General features: G+C 38.8%; 2 protein-coding genes across 4 annotated transcripts; both read left to right on the forward strand.

The window, feature by feature from the left end:
* Positions 1-1,999: 1,999 nt before the first annotated feature.
* LOC137733571 (uncharacterized) lies at positions 2,000-4,199 on the forward strand. 3 transcript variants are annotated; one of them, XM_088696506.1, is made up of 4 exons: positions 2,000-2,621; positions 2,684-2,829; positions 3,769-3,887; positions 3,976-4,199. In XM_088696506.1, exons 1-4 carry the CDS (start codon positions 2,602-2,604, stop codon positions 4,075-4,077), a joined length of 387 nt encoding a protein of 128 aa, XP_088552632.1. In that variant the 5' UTR covers positions 2,000-2,601; the 3' UTR covers positions 4,078-4,199. The 3 variants fall into 3 exon arrangements, with proteins under 3 accessions (XP_088552632.1, XP_088552633.1, XP_088552631.1); XM_088696507.1 differs by having other exon boundaries at positions 2,000-2,157; XM_088696505.1 differs by having other exon boundaries at positions 2,000-2,829.
* Positions 4,200-14,202: 10,003 nt separating this feature from the next.
* On the forward strand, positions 14,203-16,687 carry LOC137735062 (cytochrome b5). The gene is made up of 4 exons (XM_068474431.2): positions 14,203-14,470; positions 14,611-14,711; positions 16,067-16,133; positions 16,256-16,687. The coding sequence occupies exons 2-4, from the start codon at positions 14,625-14,627 to the stop codon at positions 16,501-16,503; spliced, it is 402 nt and encodes a 133-aa protein (XP_068330532.1). The 5' UTR covers positions 14,203-14,470; positions 14,611-14,624; the 3' UTR covers positions 16,504-16,687.
* The last annotated feature ends 2,730 nt before the right edge of the window (positions 16,688-19,417 follow it).

The raw sequence follows: 19,417 nt of genomic DNA on the forward strand, positions 1-19,417 counted from the left end.
CAAGACGGTCAACAAAAGTCAACGTCTTTGCCTCGAAAAGCATTTTCGTAAATTCACATTTTAAAACCATAAAAACTATCATTTTTGGGGACGGGTCGTTACATTTCTTATGAAAGTATTGATGACCTTTTTTTAATGAAGAATGAGGGACTAAATAAATATAATAACAGAAATGAAAAGTTATTTCTTTTTCTAGTGGTACTGAAAAATTAGTTAAATTAATATTTTTAATAGAAAAAGTCACGAATCTAAAATTCCTAGATTGTAGGAAATTAATTGTTAGCTAGTTTAAATGGATATATATATATATATATATATATATATATATATTACCTAATAGAAAAATGCTAAGTTGACGATTGATCAAAGCATCTTAAGCAAAATTTTAAAGCAACGGATGTTTAGTCTAAGGCTTTGTTTGGTATTGAGGTGATTCTGGAAAAAGCTGGTATAAAAAAAAGCTGGGAGCTGTTTTTGTGTTTGTTAAACATTCAGCTTCAGCTTTTTTTCACAGTTTTGGGGTGAAAAAAAGCCAAAAACAAGAAGCTGCAAAACCCAGCTTTGAAAAACCGACTTTTTTTTCACATCTGTTTTACATAAAAGTTTACCAAATACTATAATACTGTTTTTTTTTCTTTTCAAAAGCACTTTTACAAAAAAGTTTACCAAAGACTACTACTTTATTTCACAACTGCTTATTCTCACAGCATAGCAGAAACAGTTTTTTTTCAAAGCATAGCAATACCAAACCAGCCCTAAACAAGTTGGAAAAAATGTAGAGAATTCTAATTACTCCTAGTTTTTTTTTTCTTTCTCCTCTCCCGATAATCTTTCTCCCAAAGAAAATCCCAAATCTAAAATTCCACTTCTACTAGCCCCTTACTCTGGCCTGGGGTCGGTGGTAGACCTCCCTGCCTCCCCTCTATCATCCCCTCACCCCACCTTATTTTCTTTTCTTCCTCATTCTCTCCCTCCTACCTAGTAGTCTCCCTGCTTTGCTCCCCCTCTATCTATCCATCCCTTAGTCTAACTCTCTCTACTCACCCCTTTGCATCTCCCACCCTTTTCACAGCCATCTCCATCTCCCGCGGCTCTTCATTTTATTTTATTTTATTCAATTTTCTCCCAATCTCACTCTCATTCTCCCCCACCATTTTGTGAGCAGCTTTCATTAGCTATTGGTAGGTCAGATTCACCGTTTGCTCAACATTGTGGTGGCTGCTTCGTGCATCCAGATCTGATGGTTAACTTGGAGCACTAATTTTGACGGCCGTGCTGCCCTGGGCAAAAGATCTAGCTCTTGCATCGCCTTGGGTGGCATGGCTGTTGAATTCTGCCTATTTTGTGTTCAGTATGGGTTATGCCGACAATTCCTCGGCATGTATATGTGGTTGCGCCACCTCGTACTGTCAGATTTGACAGCCACGCTGCGTTGGGGGCAGGATTTGACGGTCACATAACCCTTGACATTAGGATCTAGTTCACGCTACCCCGGTCATTGGGATCTAGCGTTCACGCCACCCTAGTAGATGAGATTGGTTAAGTCTGCCGTATGTGTTATTATATAAGTAGTGAGATATTTGTGTTAAAAAATTAAAAATTTGAATAATAAAATTTCATTTCATTTGTATAATTACTTGTGATGTACTACTTTTGTTCCCTAAGGTGTTCTAAGGTGCAGTTTGGGATTGAGGTGATTAAAAAAAAAAGCTACTATGAAAAAAAGCTATGAGAATTTTTGGTGTTTGGTAAACTTTGAAAAACAGCTTTGTTTCAAAGTTTGGGGTGAAAAAAAGCCCAAAACCTGAAGCTGACAAGAATCTGCAAATAGCAGCTTCCAAAAACAGCTTATTTCAAAACACACGGGTGAACAGTGTACGTTTAATGAAATATTGAATAACCCAAAACTGCCCTCCTTTCCCTTCACCTACGCTCTCACCTTTCAGAGCTCTGGCACTGCGCTCTCACCTTTCAGAGCTCTCGCACATAACCCGAACCAGGAGAAAACCACATTAGGCAGGGCTTCGACGTCGCGTCGTACGGCACCGGAGCCCACGTCAAGCTCCCTGGTCCCTCCCTCAGAGAACCCAATGTTTATGACTTTGGCACACCTTACAAGCAGATGTTCGACGATCTCCGGCGAAAAGACCCCAAACTGTATCCTCCTCCTCTAAACTTGTTCTTCTCTCGATTTTGTTCAATTGGGGTTTTCAAATTATGTATCTTTCTTGTTTCAATTGGGTTTTTCGAATTTTGGGTTTTGGGGAATATGATATTTTGGTGATGAAATAGATTCATATAAATATCCAGAAAATAGTGCGAACAAAAAATTTTGGTAGGAGCAAATTGGTTAACAGGAAAGAAAAAGAAGGACTTTAAGACTGTTGATATATGCAACTGAGATTGTAGGTTCAAAGCTTCTATATTTGGAAATTAAGTGGGCAGTCTGATAGATTTTGTGTATGAACTTATCCTTGAGGCTTTTAAGAGTAAATTCGATATTTGTGGATTCGAGGTGTTTAGCGAAGAGTATAGAATAGTTGATGACGACGACTATTGATTGGTAGCTCTGTGTAGCAATGCTCGAGTATTGTGGGATGTATGAACTGGAATTTATGTGCGTACTTTACGTTCTGAACTGCGTTGTTTTTTATGCAAAGTGTAACCTTGACGATAAGTACAGGTACAAGCGTAATGGCATCTTGCCTATGCTTAAAAGAAACTTGGGAGTCAAACTGGCACCTCAGCGATGGCAGGACAATGCTGCCGACAGTTCCTTTGATGTGGTGTTAACATTCAAAGAAAAGGTTTTTGACATGGTTATTGAAGGTTGGTTTTAACTCCCTTCTCCTAGTTTTGGCTTGTATCTTCTAGATTTCAATAGTCCACAGTCATTCGATAATCAATTAATCAAATGCTCTTCTTTGTGTTGGTAGTGTTGTTTCTTGGCAATCTCTTTCTGTCGAGCTGTTGGAATATGACTTGCTGGTAGAGTTTGAGCTCTTAAGTTATAGGCATGCAATTTCTTTCAGCTTAACGTAATCTTTGGAGATGGTAACAAACAACGATTGATATTTGAAATGGATTCTTTTTCCATTTGGGAAATGTAAGAAAGTAAGAAACCTTGAGTTTATAGGTTCCTAGGATTATTAGAACTTATACATACAACAGAGATGCTGGTTCTAGGAACTTGTGGTTAATGAATCTCAACGAAAAGATAAAGTTTAAACCTCAAGAGAGTTTTTGATTAAAAAAAAAAAAAAAAAACATATTGGATGGTTGAAAGTTTCTGTTTAGTTGAGCATGTGGAAGAATTTATGTTGAACAGGAAAATTTTGAACTTTTAGGACACTGTTAAAACCTGAGTTGGACGGTAGGAGAGAATGCCAAAATTTGTTGGCTTGAGTCTGCCTGCTTTATACGTGGTGATATTTTTCGCAGAGAAGGCTGTAGGTGGGAGAGACTCTTCTAATGCCTAAAAAACAGAAATTGAGTAACTTAACTGGGTTTTAATCAGATTTCTCTATGGATTTGATTTCATAATTGTTCGCTTGATATAACTCGCAAAACCAAATGGATCATACGGACTTATATTTGAACTTTGAACTTATAGTCCAAACTCTAACAGAAGCTTCAAAAGTATTGGCACCATTTACTTTTGTTCATCTTTTAGTTTTATGAAAACTAAAAGAAGATTTGTGCAGTTAATCTGTAACTTGAAGATGCCATCCTTGTTTGCTTGTCTGACCCGTGTGCAACAATGTATAGATCTCAACAACCGGGACCATGCTCTTAGGAAATGTGTGCTGATAATCAACTTGGAGGTGAAAGATAACCACGAGGAGGCGGCTGTAGGAGCTCGTCTTGCTTTAGATCTTTGCCAAGAGGTTTGTATTTATGGTTGCATCGACACCCCATAATCTGTAATGCAAAACAGTAAAGCTGACGAGTACATTATCGTTAATTGTTTTCCAGATTGAAGCAGCCGATTCGTGGGAGGAATCAATTGATGATATTGTATCTGGTTTTGAGAAACAGCAGCGACGGAAGTTAATGTATAGCATCTCATTTTATTGAAACTGTAATAATAGTCTGTTAGGGAGATTTCGAAAAACCAAGACCCGGTGTTGCTGATAACTTATGTGCACCGACTGTTCTCCCCAAATGTAATTCTTGCTTAAGCACCAGTTTCGATAATATCTTGATTAGAGTGACTCTCCTACCGTACAGTTACTAATAAGAATAACGTCGTCGCGACATCTCGTGCCAAATTTATCTCGACCATCTGACATTAGTAAGTCAATGTATAAACGCATTTACTTTGGTTTCACCGACATTAGTAACTACATACGGAGGTATTCTGAACGTGATCGTCATTTTGATGACCCCAGGGACTTTTGCGAAGAAAGCGATAGTAGTGATGATGATGATGATGAATATCAAAATTATCAAGTTGAAGGATCACATGAGATAGAGGCATTAAGAAATAGAATAGCGACAAGTTTGATGAATGCATCTAATTAGACTACTTTCAAGTACATTAACAATATTGTACTAATGAATCCTAGCTATTCACTCTAAAATATTTCTATTAAAGTAGTTTGTCATACTAATTAATATTTAAGTTAAAGTTTATAAATATTTTTCTTCTAAAAATAAAATATATTTAGTAATTCACTTTTATTTGTTAAGATAATTAAATTAATAGCACATCTAGTATTATACAATTTTTGGTCATTTCACACAGTCATAGCTGTTTTACAAAAAAGTTTACCAAACATTATCATACTGCTTTTTTTTTTCCAAAAGCACTTTTACAAAAAGTTTATCAAACACTTTGCTACTTTATTTCACAGTCGCTTATTCTCATAACAGCTTTTTTTCAAAGCACAGTAATACCAAACCAGCCCTAATATGGCTGCTTTGCTGTCATGAGGCCTCAGATACGGCTGATGACCGCCTTTTGTGACTAGACTTGAAGGATGGGTAGTCCTGTCTTAGCAGAAATTTGTTGATTCCAATGCCGTGGGCATTTAGATGTGGCGGCTGCACCGCCTTGAGTTTGGGTATTGGTGGATCTACTGATTCTTCTAACTCTTGCAGTGATGGCCTCCACTTGAACGGAGGTTGCAGGTCACCGTGGCCTGAGTGCCAAGCATTCGATGGAGCTAACCGAAGGATTTCGTTTCTCAAATTAGTCTAGGTTTGTTGGAACCGCATCTAGCGGATAATGTCTCACTTAGCAAGTGATTTGGCTCCGCTTGTTAGCAATAGTTTGATGTGGTCTCGCTTGTGTTATGGTGACATTATGTATGCTCTGGTCTAGGTTTGTTGCGTCTGCCGTCTTTGTGGCATATTTGTACTGCCGATGCTTGTGCCAATGTGTGTGCTTGTGGTAGCTAAGTAAGGGATTAGTACTAATGTTTGTTTGTGTGAATTTCCTCCATAACAAAGATTTGGTCACTAGAGAATCTACCTATGTGGCAACCCTTGTAACTTTTATGGTTTAGTAATGGAAATCACTATTGATTCTTGTTAAAAAAAGATGGAATTCTTAAGAATAAAAACCAACCACCGAGCTAATCCAAGCTGATTTTGTTTGGATTTCGATTTGAGTTTCATCAAATTTTCTCAATTAATCTGTTTTTTCCTGTTATTTTGCGCTCAGTGATTCGGTTTTTCAGTTTACCGGTATTTTTCCCACCTCTGTTACATAACTACCCTCCAAATCCAAGGGTAAAACCTAGTACGTAATTTATGGAGGCTTCATGTTCATTTGCATGGCAGGGTACTCACTGAATCAAACCAATTAACGAAGTGGATGTCAATGATTTAATCCGAAACAAGTGAAAGTAGAGGGTCATGACATTAGCTTTAGCTCACATTTATGAACCATGACTATTCTCCCACCCACATTATTTTTTACGAGTGAATGATTTAGGCTTAACTAAATATAATTTGGTTAAATCTCAAATTTTGCTTTTTCTGTTTGAGAGATTATATTCACACATCCCAAATTACTTCTCCCACATCATTTTAATTTTTTAATATTTTCTACACACTACTAGCACTTGATAAATAAATATTAAAAAATTAAAATGATGTGGGAGAAGTAATTTGGGATGTGTAAATATAATCTCCCATATTTTGATGCACAAGATGGTATCACTCTATGAAGCCATAACCTAAATCTGGAAGTTATTGACTATGGAGGGGCGTGGCCCTATGGGACACGCAAGTGGTACGAAGGTGGACTTTGGGTTCAAATGAATCAAATTATAAGGAAATCAAAGAGAACAAAACTTTACGAAATAAAATGTTGAATCAATTTAATGAAACTTGCAATTTGATACAAAGAAAGATAATAGGCTGCTCCAGATGATACATATTTTAAATTATTAAATTGTTTGCTAAATGGTGGGAATCCAAATAATTGGGTTGTTCTATGGTTGCTATATCAATGTCAAGTTCGTTTTACTTTCTATTATCTATTTGATTGAGTTCATATAAAAAAAATATTGTATTTCCCATCCAATTATAATGCCATCAACTGCACGCTATTAAACTAAATTGAAATTAGATTCTTATAGAACAACACAAGTTTCATAAAAAACAATATAATAATGGATGAGACCATATTTCTATGGTTGCTATATCAATGTCAAGTTCGTTTTACTTTCTATTATCTATTTGATTGAGTTCATATAAAAAATATTGTATTTCCCATCAAATTATAATGCCATCAACTGCACGCTATTAAACTAAATTGAAATTAGATTCTTATAGAACAACACAAGTTTCATAAAAAACAATATAATAATGGATGAGACCATATTTTCATGTTATATTTCAAGATTCAGTTACAATATTTACATGTATTTAATATAATTTTTATATTTGATTATAGTAGAGAAAGTAACAGACACTAAATTGCAACATTTTAAATTTTAATAGTCAGGTATCCGAGTGAATGAGAATTCTATTGTTAGGAGAAATAAAATTAAATTTACTAAGTAAAAAAAACAGTTGAATAATATTTTTTTGGTCAAACAATTAAATAACTTTACGAAATAATTTTTTTTTCCGAAAATAGAAATAGTTAAAGACGAATAAAAATGTTTACATCTTGAGCTAGAATATTAAATAAAAATCCCGGTCCAATACAATCCCAGGTAAAAGCACGCCCCTCCTTAAACACAAACTTAACCACCGAGTGAGCAGCACGGTTCCTCTCCCTAGGCACAAACATAAACGTCACCGACGTCAGCCTTCGCACTAGAATCTCTATGTTGCCAAGAATGCATTCAAAGCTAAAATCATGAGGCAGCTCCATCCTAAGCATTTGGATTATCACCTTGGCATGCGATTCAATAATTATGTGATCAAACCCATTATCAATGCATGCCACCAAAGCGTCATAGGTCGCACACGCTTCAGCAATAACTGCAGATTGATAGAAACCAATGTCCGTTCCTTCTGCAGCTTGGGGCAATCCAGTAAAATCACGGCCCACCTATCCCACTCCAGCACGCATAGTTTCCTTGCACCAAGTTGCATTAGTATTGATCTTAATAAAGGCATACTTCAGCTTCTACCATTCGATAGGCCGATGATTAGCAACTTTCATTGTCTTAGTCCTTTTTGGGTCATTGTCTTCAACTCTCTGGGACACAGGATCCCTAAACTCTGATCTACGCACCTCCAAGCCTCCAAGACTTCCAAAGGATAACGGAGGAAACCATTAAACACGACCTCGTTTATACTTTTCCAGAGTCGCCATAGGCTGAAGTCAAATTCTTGACAAATCTCATCCACCTTGTCCCTGTCCTTTACTCGGTTACAGAACATTTCCCAACTTTCAAAGAAGTCAGCCCTAACCAATTCATAGGAATTCAAGTGAAGCGAAGAACAAAACCAAAATAAATGATTGAAATCACAACGGAAAAACATACGGTTTTTTTTGTTTCATCAATCATTCTACAAACCCCACAAACATTGTCAACCCTCATATGACGTCCCTGAAGATTACGTCTAATTACCAAAGCATTATTGCAACATCTCCAAATGAAGATTTTGATTTTGTTGGGAATCTCCAAGTCACATCCCGGCCTGGGGCGGATCACTTCCCGGGCCCGCTCCACCACCGTAGCACGATATTGTCCGCTTTGGGCTTACCATTCCTTCACGGTTTTGTTTTTGGGAACTCACGAGCAACTTCCCAGTGGGTCACCCATCATAGGATTGCTCTAGCCCCCTTCTCGCTTAACTTCGGAGTTCCTACAGAACCCGAAGCCAGTGAGCTCCCAAAAGGCCTCGTGCTAGGTAGGAATTGGAATATACATTTAAGGATCACTCCTGTGAGCAATGTGGGATGTCACAATTCACTCCCCTTAGGGGCCCGACATCCTCGTCGGCACACACGACTAGGGTTAGGCTCTGATACCAATTTGTCACATCCCGGCCCGGGACAGATCACTTCCCAGGCTCGCTCCACCACCGTAGCACGATATTGTCCGCTTTGGGCTTACCATTCCCTCACGGTTTTGTTTTTGGGAACTCAAGAGCAATTTCTCAGTGGGTTACCCATCATAGGATTGCTCTAGCCCCCTTCTCGCTTAACTTCGGAGTTCCTACAAAACCCGAAGCCAGTGAGCTCCCAAAAGGCCTCGTGCTAGGTAGGGATTGGAATATACATTTAAGGATCACTCCCCTGGGCGATGTGGGATGTCACATCCAAACTCCAAATCTTATTCCAGACATGGTTTTGCTTTTGATACTCAATGGGAACACCTCGACCTCTCCTTCCCAGAGCACCGTTTTCTATGAGATTCATAGCTACCCCGTAGCCAGATTTTACAGAGTACTCCCCATTCATGGTGTGGTGCCACACTAGTCTATCACAACATCCAGATATACTTAAGGGAATGCTTAAAATAGGAATCACATTTTCCCGATTGAAGCCATTTGAAATCGTGTCAACTAACCAAGACTTAGTTGTTGGGTCAATTAAGTCACTGACCATAGTTCATTCTAGGCATTCCTTTGGCTTGACTTTGAAGGTGGAAGGCTTAGGGAACCATGGGTCTTCCTTGATGTTGATACAAGCTTAATCTCCCACCAGCCACCTTAAGCCTTGCTATAGGACCTTATGGGTTTCAAAAATGCCTTTACAACCTCATGATGTTTTCTTTCCAATGCCAGCTTCCTTGAAAGTTTTCCCTGGAAAGTATTTATCTCTCAATACTATCGTTAGAAGGAATAACGGATTTTGGGTCAAGCATCACCCAATCTTGGCAAGGAAGGCTAGGTTGAAGCACTAAATGTCTTTAAACCCCAATCCTCCAACCTTCTTTTTTTTTTTCATTAAATGATCCCATGATATCTAGTGGACTCCCTTCTGCTGTTTATTGCCTCGCCACCAGTAGTTTCGAACCGCTTTCTCAACATCCCTACACACCTCAATAAGGAGCTTAAAACAACTCATGGCATAATTCGGCAAAGCCATAGCCATCGCCTTAATAAGGATCTCCTTCCCAGCTTGGGACAAAAACTATTCAGCCTACCCCTGCCATTCGAGCTTCGATCTTATCCCGAACCTCTGCAAAAACAACTTTTTTGGAGTGCTCAAAATCAGTGTGCGGTCCTAAATACTTCCCAAAACCCTCTTTACATTGAATACCTAGAGTTTTTTCAATTTTCTTCTACCCTCTTTACATTGAATACCCAGAGTTTTTTCAATTTTCTTCTTGTTTTGCTTTGAGGTCTTTGAACCAAAGAAGATCGAGCTTTTACATAAATTGATAACCTGACCAAAACCCCGTGCATAAACTTTCAACACATCCAAAACTTCGTTCGCCTCATTCATTGTGGCATTCCCAAACAAAATAGAGTCATCAACAAAGAAGATGTGGGTTGTAGGATCTCCGTTTGGTGTCACCTTAAAATCGTGGAGTGTGCTGCACTCCAGTCCCTTTCTGATCAACATGGAGAATTATTTCGTGCATAAAAGAAACAAAAAGGGAGATAATGGATCTCCCTATCTTAGCCCCCTTTGCGACAATATGTAACCGATCGGGTTCCCATTGACAAGAATATTGAGCGAAACAGTAAAGATACATTCTTTGATCCACCTACAGAAAAGTGGTGCAAAACCCATTTTCTTCATCATAATATAGAGAAAGTCCCATTCCACTTGATCGTATGCCTTAACCATATCTAGCTTTATGGCCATCTTTGCCTGATCATCCTTTTTTTGGTGAAGCAGGGAGTGCAGAATTTCATGCACCACTAAGATATTGTCTAGGATTTGTTTTCCAACGACAAAGGTAGATTGGTTGTCAGCAATCACTTTCGGCATCACCTTTTTCAATCTATTAGTTAACACCTTGGCAAGGATCTTGTAAATTACATTGCAAAGAGCGAATGGCCTATATTGCATCATGTTCTTAGGGCATTTCACCTTTGGGATTATAACCAAGTTTGTATGGTTTAACTTCTGTAAAAGCCTGCCGGAATGCCAGAAAGCTTTGACGATCTTAATCATATCCTTCCCCACAGTATCCTAGTGGTATTGGTAAAAACACCCAGAGAACCCGTTAGGGCCTGGGGTTCTCGAAGGTGGAATTTGGAAGGCTGCCCTCACAATTTTGTCTTTAGTCACTAGTGCTGTCAAGGCAAGGTTATCTTTATGAGTAACCCGAGCCTCCATACATCTCTGGTTATCTTCATGAGTAACCCGAGCCTCCATACATCTCTTAATCTCCTTAAGTTGGTTAAGCTTACAAGACTGGAATAACTCAGCAAAATACGAGGTTGCAGTAGCATAGATCCCGCTTTCACTTTCATGCCATACCCCATTAGAATCCTCAATCCCTCAGGATCAGATTGAACCTTCTTTTTTTCATCGTTTGTGCATGGAAGAACTTAGTGTGTTTGTTTCCCTCCCTGAGCCATTGGATCCTAGATTTGGCTTTCCAGTAGGCCTCTTCTTTCTTGTAAGCGTCCCTGAGTTCCCTCTCCTTACGCTTAACCTCCTCTTTGCCGAACCTATTAGAGCTGTATGCCTTCTTAATCTTCTTCTTTAGCTGCTCAATCATTTTCTTAGAGTTCTTGTCTTTCCCCCTATACCATGCTTTTAAGCTCCTTCTGAGATTTTTCGTTTTTTCACAAAAGCAAAATGCATGAAAGCCTCTAAACTTGTCACACAATCCCCTGTTACCAGATCTCGACATTCCTTCAGCTTACTCCAACGGGCATCATAAGAAAATTTTCTTCCCCTCCACTCCCGCACCTTCTCAGTGGAGAGAAAAAGTAGGACATGGTCGGACCCTTCTAACACCACATGCTTGATTTTAATTTCAGGATAAAGGTCATGCCACCCCAAGGTTGCCAGCCCACGATCGAGTCTTTGCTGAATTAGCAACGCCTCCTTGTTATTTCTCCATGTGAATGGCTAACCTTCACATCCGAGGTCCATGAGCTCGTTCTGGGCTACGATTGCTAAAATCCCACATACTGGAAGCCATTATGAGGTTGCCTCCCACTTTTTCTTCATTGCACAGGATGTCATTAAAATCCCCTAAGAGTAGGCATCTATCCTTATCTTGATCTATTCGGTTGCTCAAACTCTGCCATTGGACCCTTATCTTCCTCTCATTAGTACTAGCGTAAATGGCAAACAAACGCCAGTGGCAGTTAGGCCTCTCATCCCATAATTTAACTTCAATCATGAAGTCCTCAGACTTAACCAACCTTACATGTGATTCATTTCTCCAAAACATACATAACTCGCCACCAATACCTCTTGGTTCCACGGCGAACACATGATCCATTCCCAGTCTCATTTCCAAATACTCATAGCTCTTGCTTTTGTTCTTTGTCTCTAGCAAGATCACTATGTCAGAGGTGTGAAGCCAATTCTATTCCAACAAATTGTTAACTGTCAGGTCACCCTTAATACCCTGATAGTTCGAGGTGATTATCTTCATGAAGACTTGGAATAGCCCATAAGGTTGGTCTCCTCCATCTCTGCAAATAAGCTTTTCCTTGGTCTATTAATTTTAGGCTCTGTACTAGGAACCGACATAGAGTATTCCACCTTTTGGTATGAGCATTTTTTCCTTTTATGTTCATTCATCACTGCCTCGATGATTGGTGCCAATTTAAATAGGTCACCCTCTATAGCCTTAACTTCTATAGAATTTACCCTTTCTTTTGACGCCTCATCAAAAGCCTCCCCCTATCAATCATCCCTCTATCTATACCATCAATAACAAATGGCTCACAGTTTAAATCAAAGCCCTGGCCAGTTTCCAAAGAGACGCCTGACACATTCACCCATACATTCTACTCCGGAATCTCATGAAGGACAATGTGCTCATCTTTTTTAGCAATCGTCCCCCTTCCCGGGTCCAATTAGCCCTGCTATCTATTTCTCGTAGCATCATCTTCCTTCCGTTGGTTTTGAATTTTATCAGCAAGCTTTAGACCCCTATACCACCTTTACTTGAAGATCATCAAGGCTTACTGGGGGAATTGGTGGTATCAATCTCATCATCATCCAGCTTAGCTATGCATTCACTTCTACTTTGCGATCTGTAACCCCTGGATTGGGTGTGACTCCCTATACCAGAGGTCGTTGCAGAGCATCCAGATCGTCTTCCCCTATCCTGTTCTTCACTCATTTCCTCATTCCAGCACTCTGGGCTTCTCTTTCCACCATTCGACCCCAAATATGCCTTGTTTCGAGCACTAGAGCCCAAAAGATTACCCTGCAAGTCCATCGCTGCATCTAAACCTCTAAACGCATAACCCTCTTCCATCTCCCCAAAACTCTCACCATCTAACCTTCCGTCCTCTTGGAGGCCTTTACAAATTCTTGTTACATGTCCCATTGTCCCACAAATAAGAAAGTATTTTGGTAGTGCTTCATATTTAAAATCAACCCAAACTCTACCATCGTCGGGAAATGTCACAAAAGTCTAACGCATAAGGGGTTCGTGGACATTAAATCTGATTTTCACATAGAGGAATCTGCCAATACAATCCTGGCTTCCCGATTTGTCCACCTTGCGAACTGTACCCAGCAGACCTCCAATGGACTCCGCAATCGCCTGAGTCATACTGAGCACTGGGACATTATGGATTTAGACCCATAACACACCGAGAGAGTGTGGCACCTACCTGTTTAGTCTTTTCTCCTTTTGATCCGCCACCATAACCATATCGTTTTTGAAAGACCAAGGCTGGTTAGAATCCACCACCCTTTGTAGATCGCACTGACTCGCAAACCGTGCCAGGAACCCACGCACTCTCCAATATTCCTAATGGAGACCCCCTCACGTCCCCGCCTATGTGACATGAAGCAATCAATGAACACTTCCCCATTCACATCCTTTGATGTGAAAAGCCCTAATAATGCTTATTCCACATCTTTCATTTCAATATTGATGCCTCCACGCTCTTTCTCGGATAGCCTCAGGTTGGACCCGAAACGTGAACCCAGATCCTCCAACTCTCTCTTATCATTATCCTCTGCCATGGCAAAAAAATACCCACCTCACCCAATGGTCCTTACCCACCCCGATCAAGCTCTAACACTCCACCCACCACAAGATCAGGTAGATCTACTAACAGATATTCACAATCCCGCTCCAGAACCCTCGGTGTCCCCTCAGATCTCGAAAAACTCCAACTTCCCAGCCCAGCAAGTCGACCCACTTATAGACCCAAAGCTCGTTCCTCACAGAAAATCCGACTTCACTCTTGCACCCTGAGAGAGGATTGCCGAGTAAGCCCCCTTATCAATGGCACAGGGGTGGACCGGAACCAACGCATCTCAGATCTCGATTGACCAATGGAGCACCGTTACCCTCGCCTTTCGAGGAACTCTCTCTCTTTACGAAATATTTTTGCAGTGCTCTTGAAATTTGGTCATTGTTCTACTTTAGCTTATAAAATTTTAATTTGGCAATTTTCTATTTTTGACAAAATACATTTACAAAACTAACAGATTGTAAGAAATTGTGACAAATTGAAAGTTTAAGAGGCACATAACCAAATTAAGTAATAGGAAAAAAAATAGAACAAAATCCATAATTCAGAAGCATTGCTAAAGTTGGTGAGTATTTTGGGAAAATGATGTGAAAATTCTTTAAAAAATGAAAAGTTATTAAAAACGTTTCTAAAAGATAGGAGCCAACCAAGCTGGACCAAATTGGAGAGGGTGTAAAACTTTGACAAGAGCAATAACATATAGGGCAAATAGAGTTAGTTAAGGATCTTTGGTTGGTGGTCAATTAAAATACCAAGTATGGATCTGGGTTCTCGCTCCACCCAAAGTATATAAAGTGTGTGTGTGCCAGCCACAAGTCTTAAGTCAGGAGGTCTGCATTTCAAGTACAGCTAAGACTTCTTACTACTCAGAGGAGGAGCTGTGCTTCAACCCCTTCACCTTCTTCTTCTGTTCTCTGTAAGTGGATTTGCTCAACCTTTTTAGTTTGCCTATGGATCCAATCAATATGTTTTTATTTGGTGTTATTTTGTTTGGTTTTTGTTGGGGTTATTTATTTTTTGGTTTGGTGGTGATGGGGTTGACTTTGGGATGAACAGAGGCAGCTGCCGGAATGGGTTCAAAATCTCAACTTTTTCACTACGATGAGGTGGCAAAGCACAACCACAAGAAAGATTGTTGGATCATAATCTCTGGAAAGGTCAGATTTGTGGTTTTTATTACAAAAATTTCCTTTTTGATTGTCCTTCTATTGTTTTTGTATGTAAATCTGTCCTTGTATCTGGAATTGTTTCAGTTTCTGGGTTGATTTGTGATTTGTGATTCATCTTTTGGTTAAAGGCGAAGACTTTTGCTGCAACCCTTTTTGTTTTGTGTTTTAATTATTAAAGGAGTTACTTTTGCATTATCTGCACTGAATGGATGAAAGTTTACAGATCTAATTGAAAGTATACAGGAGAATTCAAGAAATAAAAAGGAAAAAGGGTACATACTAAAATGTTAATTATTGCAAAAATCAATATGGTAGTTACTAGTTACATGGTTTTGTTGTGTGAAGGACTGAATTGCACAGTGTGTTTTCTGTGTAGTTGGTGTGTCTGTTTTTTTGATGTTATCAGAATCTAATCACTGAGAAAATGAATAGGATGGGATAGAGGAAAGTGCGTACGGTACTAGTTAGTACCAACGAGGAATTGCGTTGTATGTGGTAAACACGTTCAAGGCAATACAATAAATTAATTTCTTTCACCCTATGAGTGCTAAGATTTTTTGAAAAATGCTCAAGATAGTTCATTGGTGTCGCTCTATACTTGCTGGTCTTAAGGTAGTGATGATTAAGTATGTGATTGTATAACTCTGCCCGATTAAGGGAAATGTGTCAGATTGGAAATGGAATTGTAAAAGGCAAATGTAAGATGAGCGATTTGGTTGTTAATTGTTATTGTGTATAGTTAGATAGGTAGCATGGTGAGTAGTTGGACTTGAGGCGTAAAGAAAGTTGTTTTTTGTTTTGAATAACTCTTAACTTGCTAATCAGAGAAAACAAATGTAATCTCTGGTGGTATGTGAAACAATTGTAGTACTATATAGGCAACTTTCAGGACTGCAGAACAATGAAAAAACAGTATGTGAAACTTGAACACGCCGAGCTGGGCAGGAGCATCAGCTGATCTTGTTCAAATGGGTATGCAAATAGGAACATTTAAGATCAGCTGCTGCCCCTTCCCAGCTGCTGTAGAACTAAACAGTTTTATAAAGACATTTTCAGTCGTTGGTCAGGAAAGAATTAGCTGGGCCTCCTCACTGTTCTAAGGATAAGGACACTTGCTTTCAGCAGTGAATATACTGACCGACATACGCTTTTTTATTTGGTTCCTAGCTATGAGGTCCTTCTCTTTGTTGGTATGTTGATCATACACAAAACAACAGATATTTTAGTAAATTCTTCCGTCTGGTAACTTAGATAGTTCACTTTTTTACTTTTAACTTCATCTACTCGCATAAAATTTACCGGCTTCATTAACTATCAAGTATATTTTGAACAACTTACCACAGGTTTATGATGTGACCCCTTTTTTGGAGGAACACCCTGGAGGTGATGAAGTCTTGCTATTAGCAGTTGGTAAGATTGTAGACTTCAGCTAGACAATTTATCTTTTATGTTTCCGACTGTTTTTTCTTTACTAGTTAGAGTATGTGAACGTTTATGTGTGGTAATTAGAACTTTGTTTGAACATCTTGCAGAAAAAGATGCAACAGATGACTTTAATGATGTCGGCCACAGTGATTCCGCGAGGGAGCAGATGGAAAAATTCTACGTAGGCAAGGTTGACACATCCACCATACCGGCACAGCCAAATTACAAGCTTCCTGCTCAAGCAGCTGCTCAATCTGAACAATCTTCTGGACTTTTGGTAAAACTTTTACAGTTTCTGCTGCCCTTGTTGATCATGGGAGCTGCATTTGCTCTGCAATACTACAATAAAAAGTAGTCTAATTATCCTCCATGCGTATGAACTTACTTCAGACCGATAATCTATCACTCAAGTCAGAATAACGTAACAACAGAATTTCAGTTACTACTTTGCATTTTTGAACATGTTGTACTACCTTTTTACATATCGTATTTGTGTGTGCTTGGAATTTATTGAGTTGGCGAAGCATTGTTTCATCCCATTGCAATGATTTCTTTCAAAATATTTGCTTCTTCACCTGAAATTTGGCCGGTTCAGTGAGTTCGATTGATGGGATAATATTCACCATTACTGCTTTTGTGTTCATGATTTAGTCTTTGGATAGCAGAAAATTTAAGACTTACCAAAACAGCTTGTCCTCGTTTGTAACCCATAAGAGGAAAAGTTATTGTGTGGAACTGGAACACGGCCATGTGGTACTAGAACATGCAGATGACTGGCAGTTTATAGTACTAGAGTCACGCGATAGTTTCTCACAGATGAGCTATACTCGCAGAAAGTTAAGTAACAACTTATAAAAATGAAGATCGTAGTTGCAATAGAATTGTTCGATGGATCCAATATTTATTCCAATCTAAAAACTCTTTTGCGTTTCATATGTGATCTTGGCAACCACATGGAAACACCTAAGACTAGAAGCTGAAGATTTGAGTTGTGTGGAATGAAGAACACCATTCACTCGTTCGCATTGACAATTGTGTGTAAACTATTTCAAAATTTCAATGCGGATTATGCTTGGATCTTGAATAAGGACCTCATATCCTTACTCAATGACTAGTGAGTTTCCTATTTTTCGGTCAATGACTGGTGAGTTTCCATCAATTTGCAAGTCTCATCGAGGTTCCGTCTGTCAATTTTTAATAACAGAGGCGGATTCGAAATTGGGTGCAGAAGGGAGTGCACACCGGCCAATTTGAGAATACTTTAAAAGCAAAAACGTCTTGGATCTTGGAATTCTTTGGTTCGTAATTAGTTTTCTTTAGTTTTTGGGCTTCAGTCTTGGACCAAATAATAGAAGAAAAAAGAGGCTTGAGAATGTCAGATCGCTGATCCGAGTCCACAGATACGCACATTAAGCACAGTATTAACTACGGCCGAAGCTCATTCGATTCCCATCTGTCATATTTACGGTGGGATGGGCAAGTTTCCCGAGCACTTTCAAAGTTAATTATATTCGTCACAATTTCAGGAAGATCCAACGACAAGGAGATGGCTGCAGCAGTTGCTTCACAACGTTGGTGTTAGTCGGGTTCCTGCGCTTCAGGGTGGAGGAGGATTTGATCAGATGATGATGAACTAATGCAAATAATTCGGTGTCGTCTTTGGGCTGCCGTCTGTTGCATAATGCATCAGAGAGGGCTGGATGCTTTTTAATTTATCTGTCTCAATGCTAATTGGCAAACTCTTTTATCTTTCTCTGTAATTTACAAAATGTTTCTTCTGTAACTTGGCCTGAGGAGGCCAAGTTTAAACTATTGACTTCACTTGAAGTCGATTGTTCCCGGAAGAAATAAATGGTCTTCTTAGTTGGTTCATCTCTGATGTTGAATTGTGGCAAAATTATGAATAAAGCGAACCATTTTTGTGTAAACATATTTTGTTTGAATTGTGATAAGCCATTGATTAGAATCGAACTGAAGTGTTTGTTGACGCGGACAAAGTCGTGGAGAACCTCTGATTCCATCGGAGGCAAACTCCTACGAAAAGATAGCTTAAGCAGGAGAACCTCAGAGAAGTGCCGCGGGTGGGGAGCGGACATTTTCCATCATCAGTATAATGACATGTGATGTACTACTTCGTGTTCCAATCACATTGAAAAATCTCTCGGAATTGAGAGCTAAAGATGAGTTAAGGCACGCCAGACAGGATAAAATGTCCTAGGCTGTGTTCGGCCGAAACAAAAAAGCAATGACTTGAAGCTAAAGTAGCTGGCTGGCAACAGACTTGCTCCACTCCCTCTACCGTGAGATAGGGTTTGCCGATATTCTGTTGCTTTTCTTTGTCTCTGATTCTGATGATGATACTCTGCTTCATCTGTCGGGAGTGCTCAATGTTTGGGCACCAGAATAAAGGAAATTATCCCTCAAACAGACCTAATTTTCACCCTAAAACTCAAAATCTCCAACACTTGACTAATGGAGGTTTTAGCAAACACTATTTATTGTTCATCATTTTTCTATGACACTATTGTTGGGTTTCTATTGTTGTTAAGAAATTGGATGTGGAAAAGAAGTAAATTTTTGCAACATTTATTTTCAAACTCTCTTTATCTCTCAATTTCTATTTTAAGAGTATATTACCACTTTCATATCAACATTTGGTTATAATTATCATAAAGTTAAAAAGATGACTATAATTCTATTTTGGGTCTAAATTCTGGTTATTTTTCTAAATTTCCCAATTGGATTCAAAGTTGTTCAATCCGTCAATCATATTTTTCCATTGCATCATTTTACCCATAATTATTTGTCCATTTTGTTAAAATTTCTATGTTTCTAAACCCCTGACATTTGTTATATAACCGGAATTTAGCACTATGATGAGAGTTTTTTTCTTTTCATGTCACTACTTCACCATACTTAAAATTTACACCCCTTCTCCTCCTTTGTGGATCTCATTTCCCCACTTCACGTTTGTGGTTTGAGATGTTACCTTGAGTTTTAATTTAGATAGCTTAAATTTCAAGATATATGTAATGAGATATATAAATCTAAAAATTTAAACTTATCAAATAATAATAAATATGATGGTACACATTAGCACTACTTGAGAGTAGTGAGCAAAAATGCATCCTAAAATAAAGGGGTAGTGTTATTCCCAGACCCTTGTTAACTTTTATCCATTAATCTTCTTTAATTAATTCAATCTGATGGTCGAAAATACAGAACCATTTAGTTTCCCCAAAACAGAAACTTCAATAAATTAATATTTA

This window comes from Pyrus communis, chromosome 7, assembly GCF_041283825.1.
Source record: "Pyrus communis isolate YQ-2024b chromosome 7, ASM4128382v1, whole genome shotgun sequence".
Lineage (NCBI taxonomy): Eukaryota > Viridiplantae > Streptophyta > Magnoliopsida > Rosales > Rosaceae > Pyrus > Pyrus communis.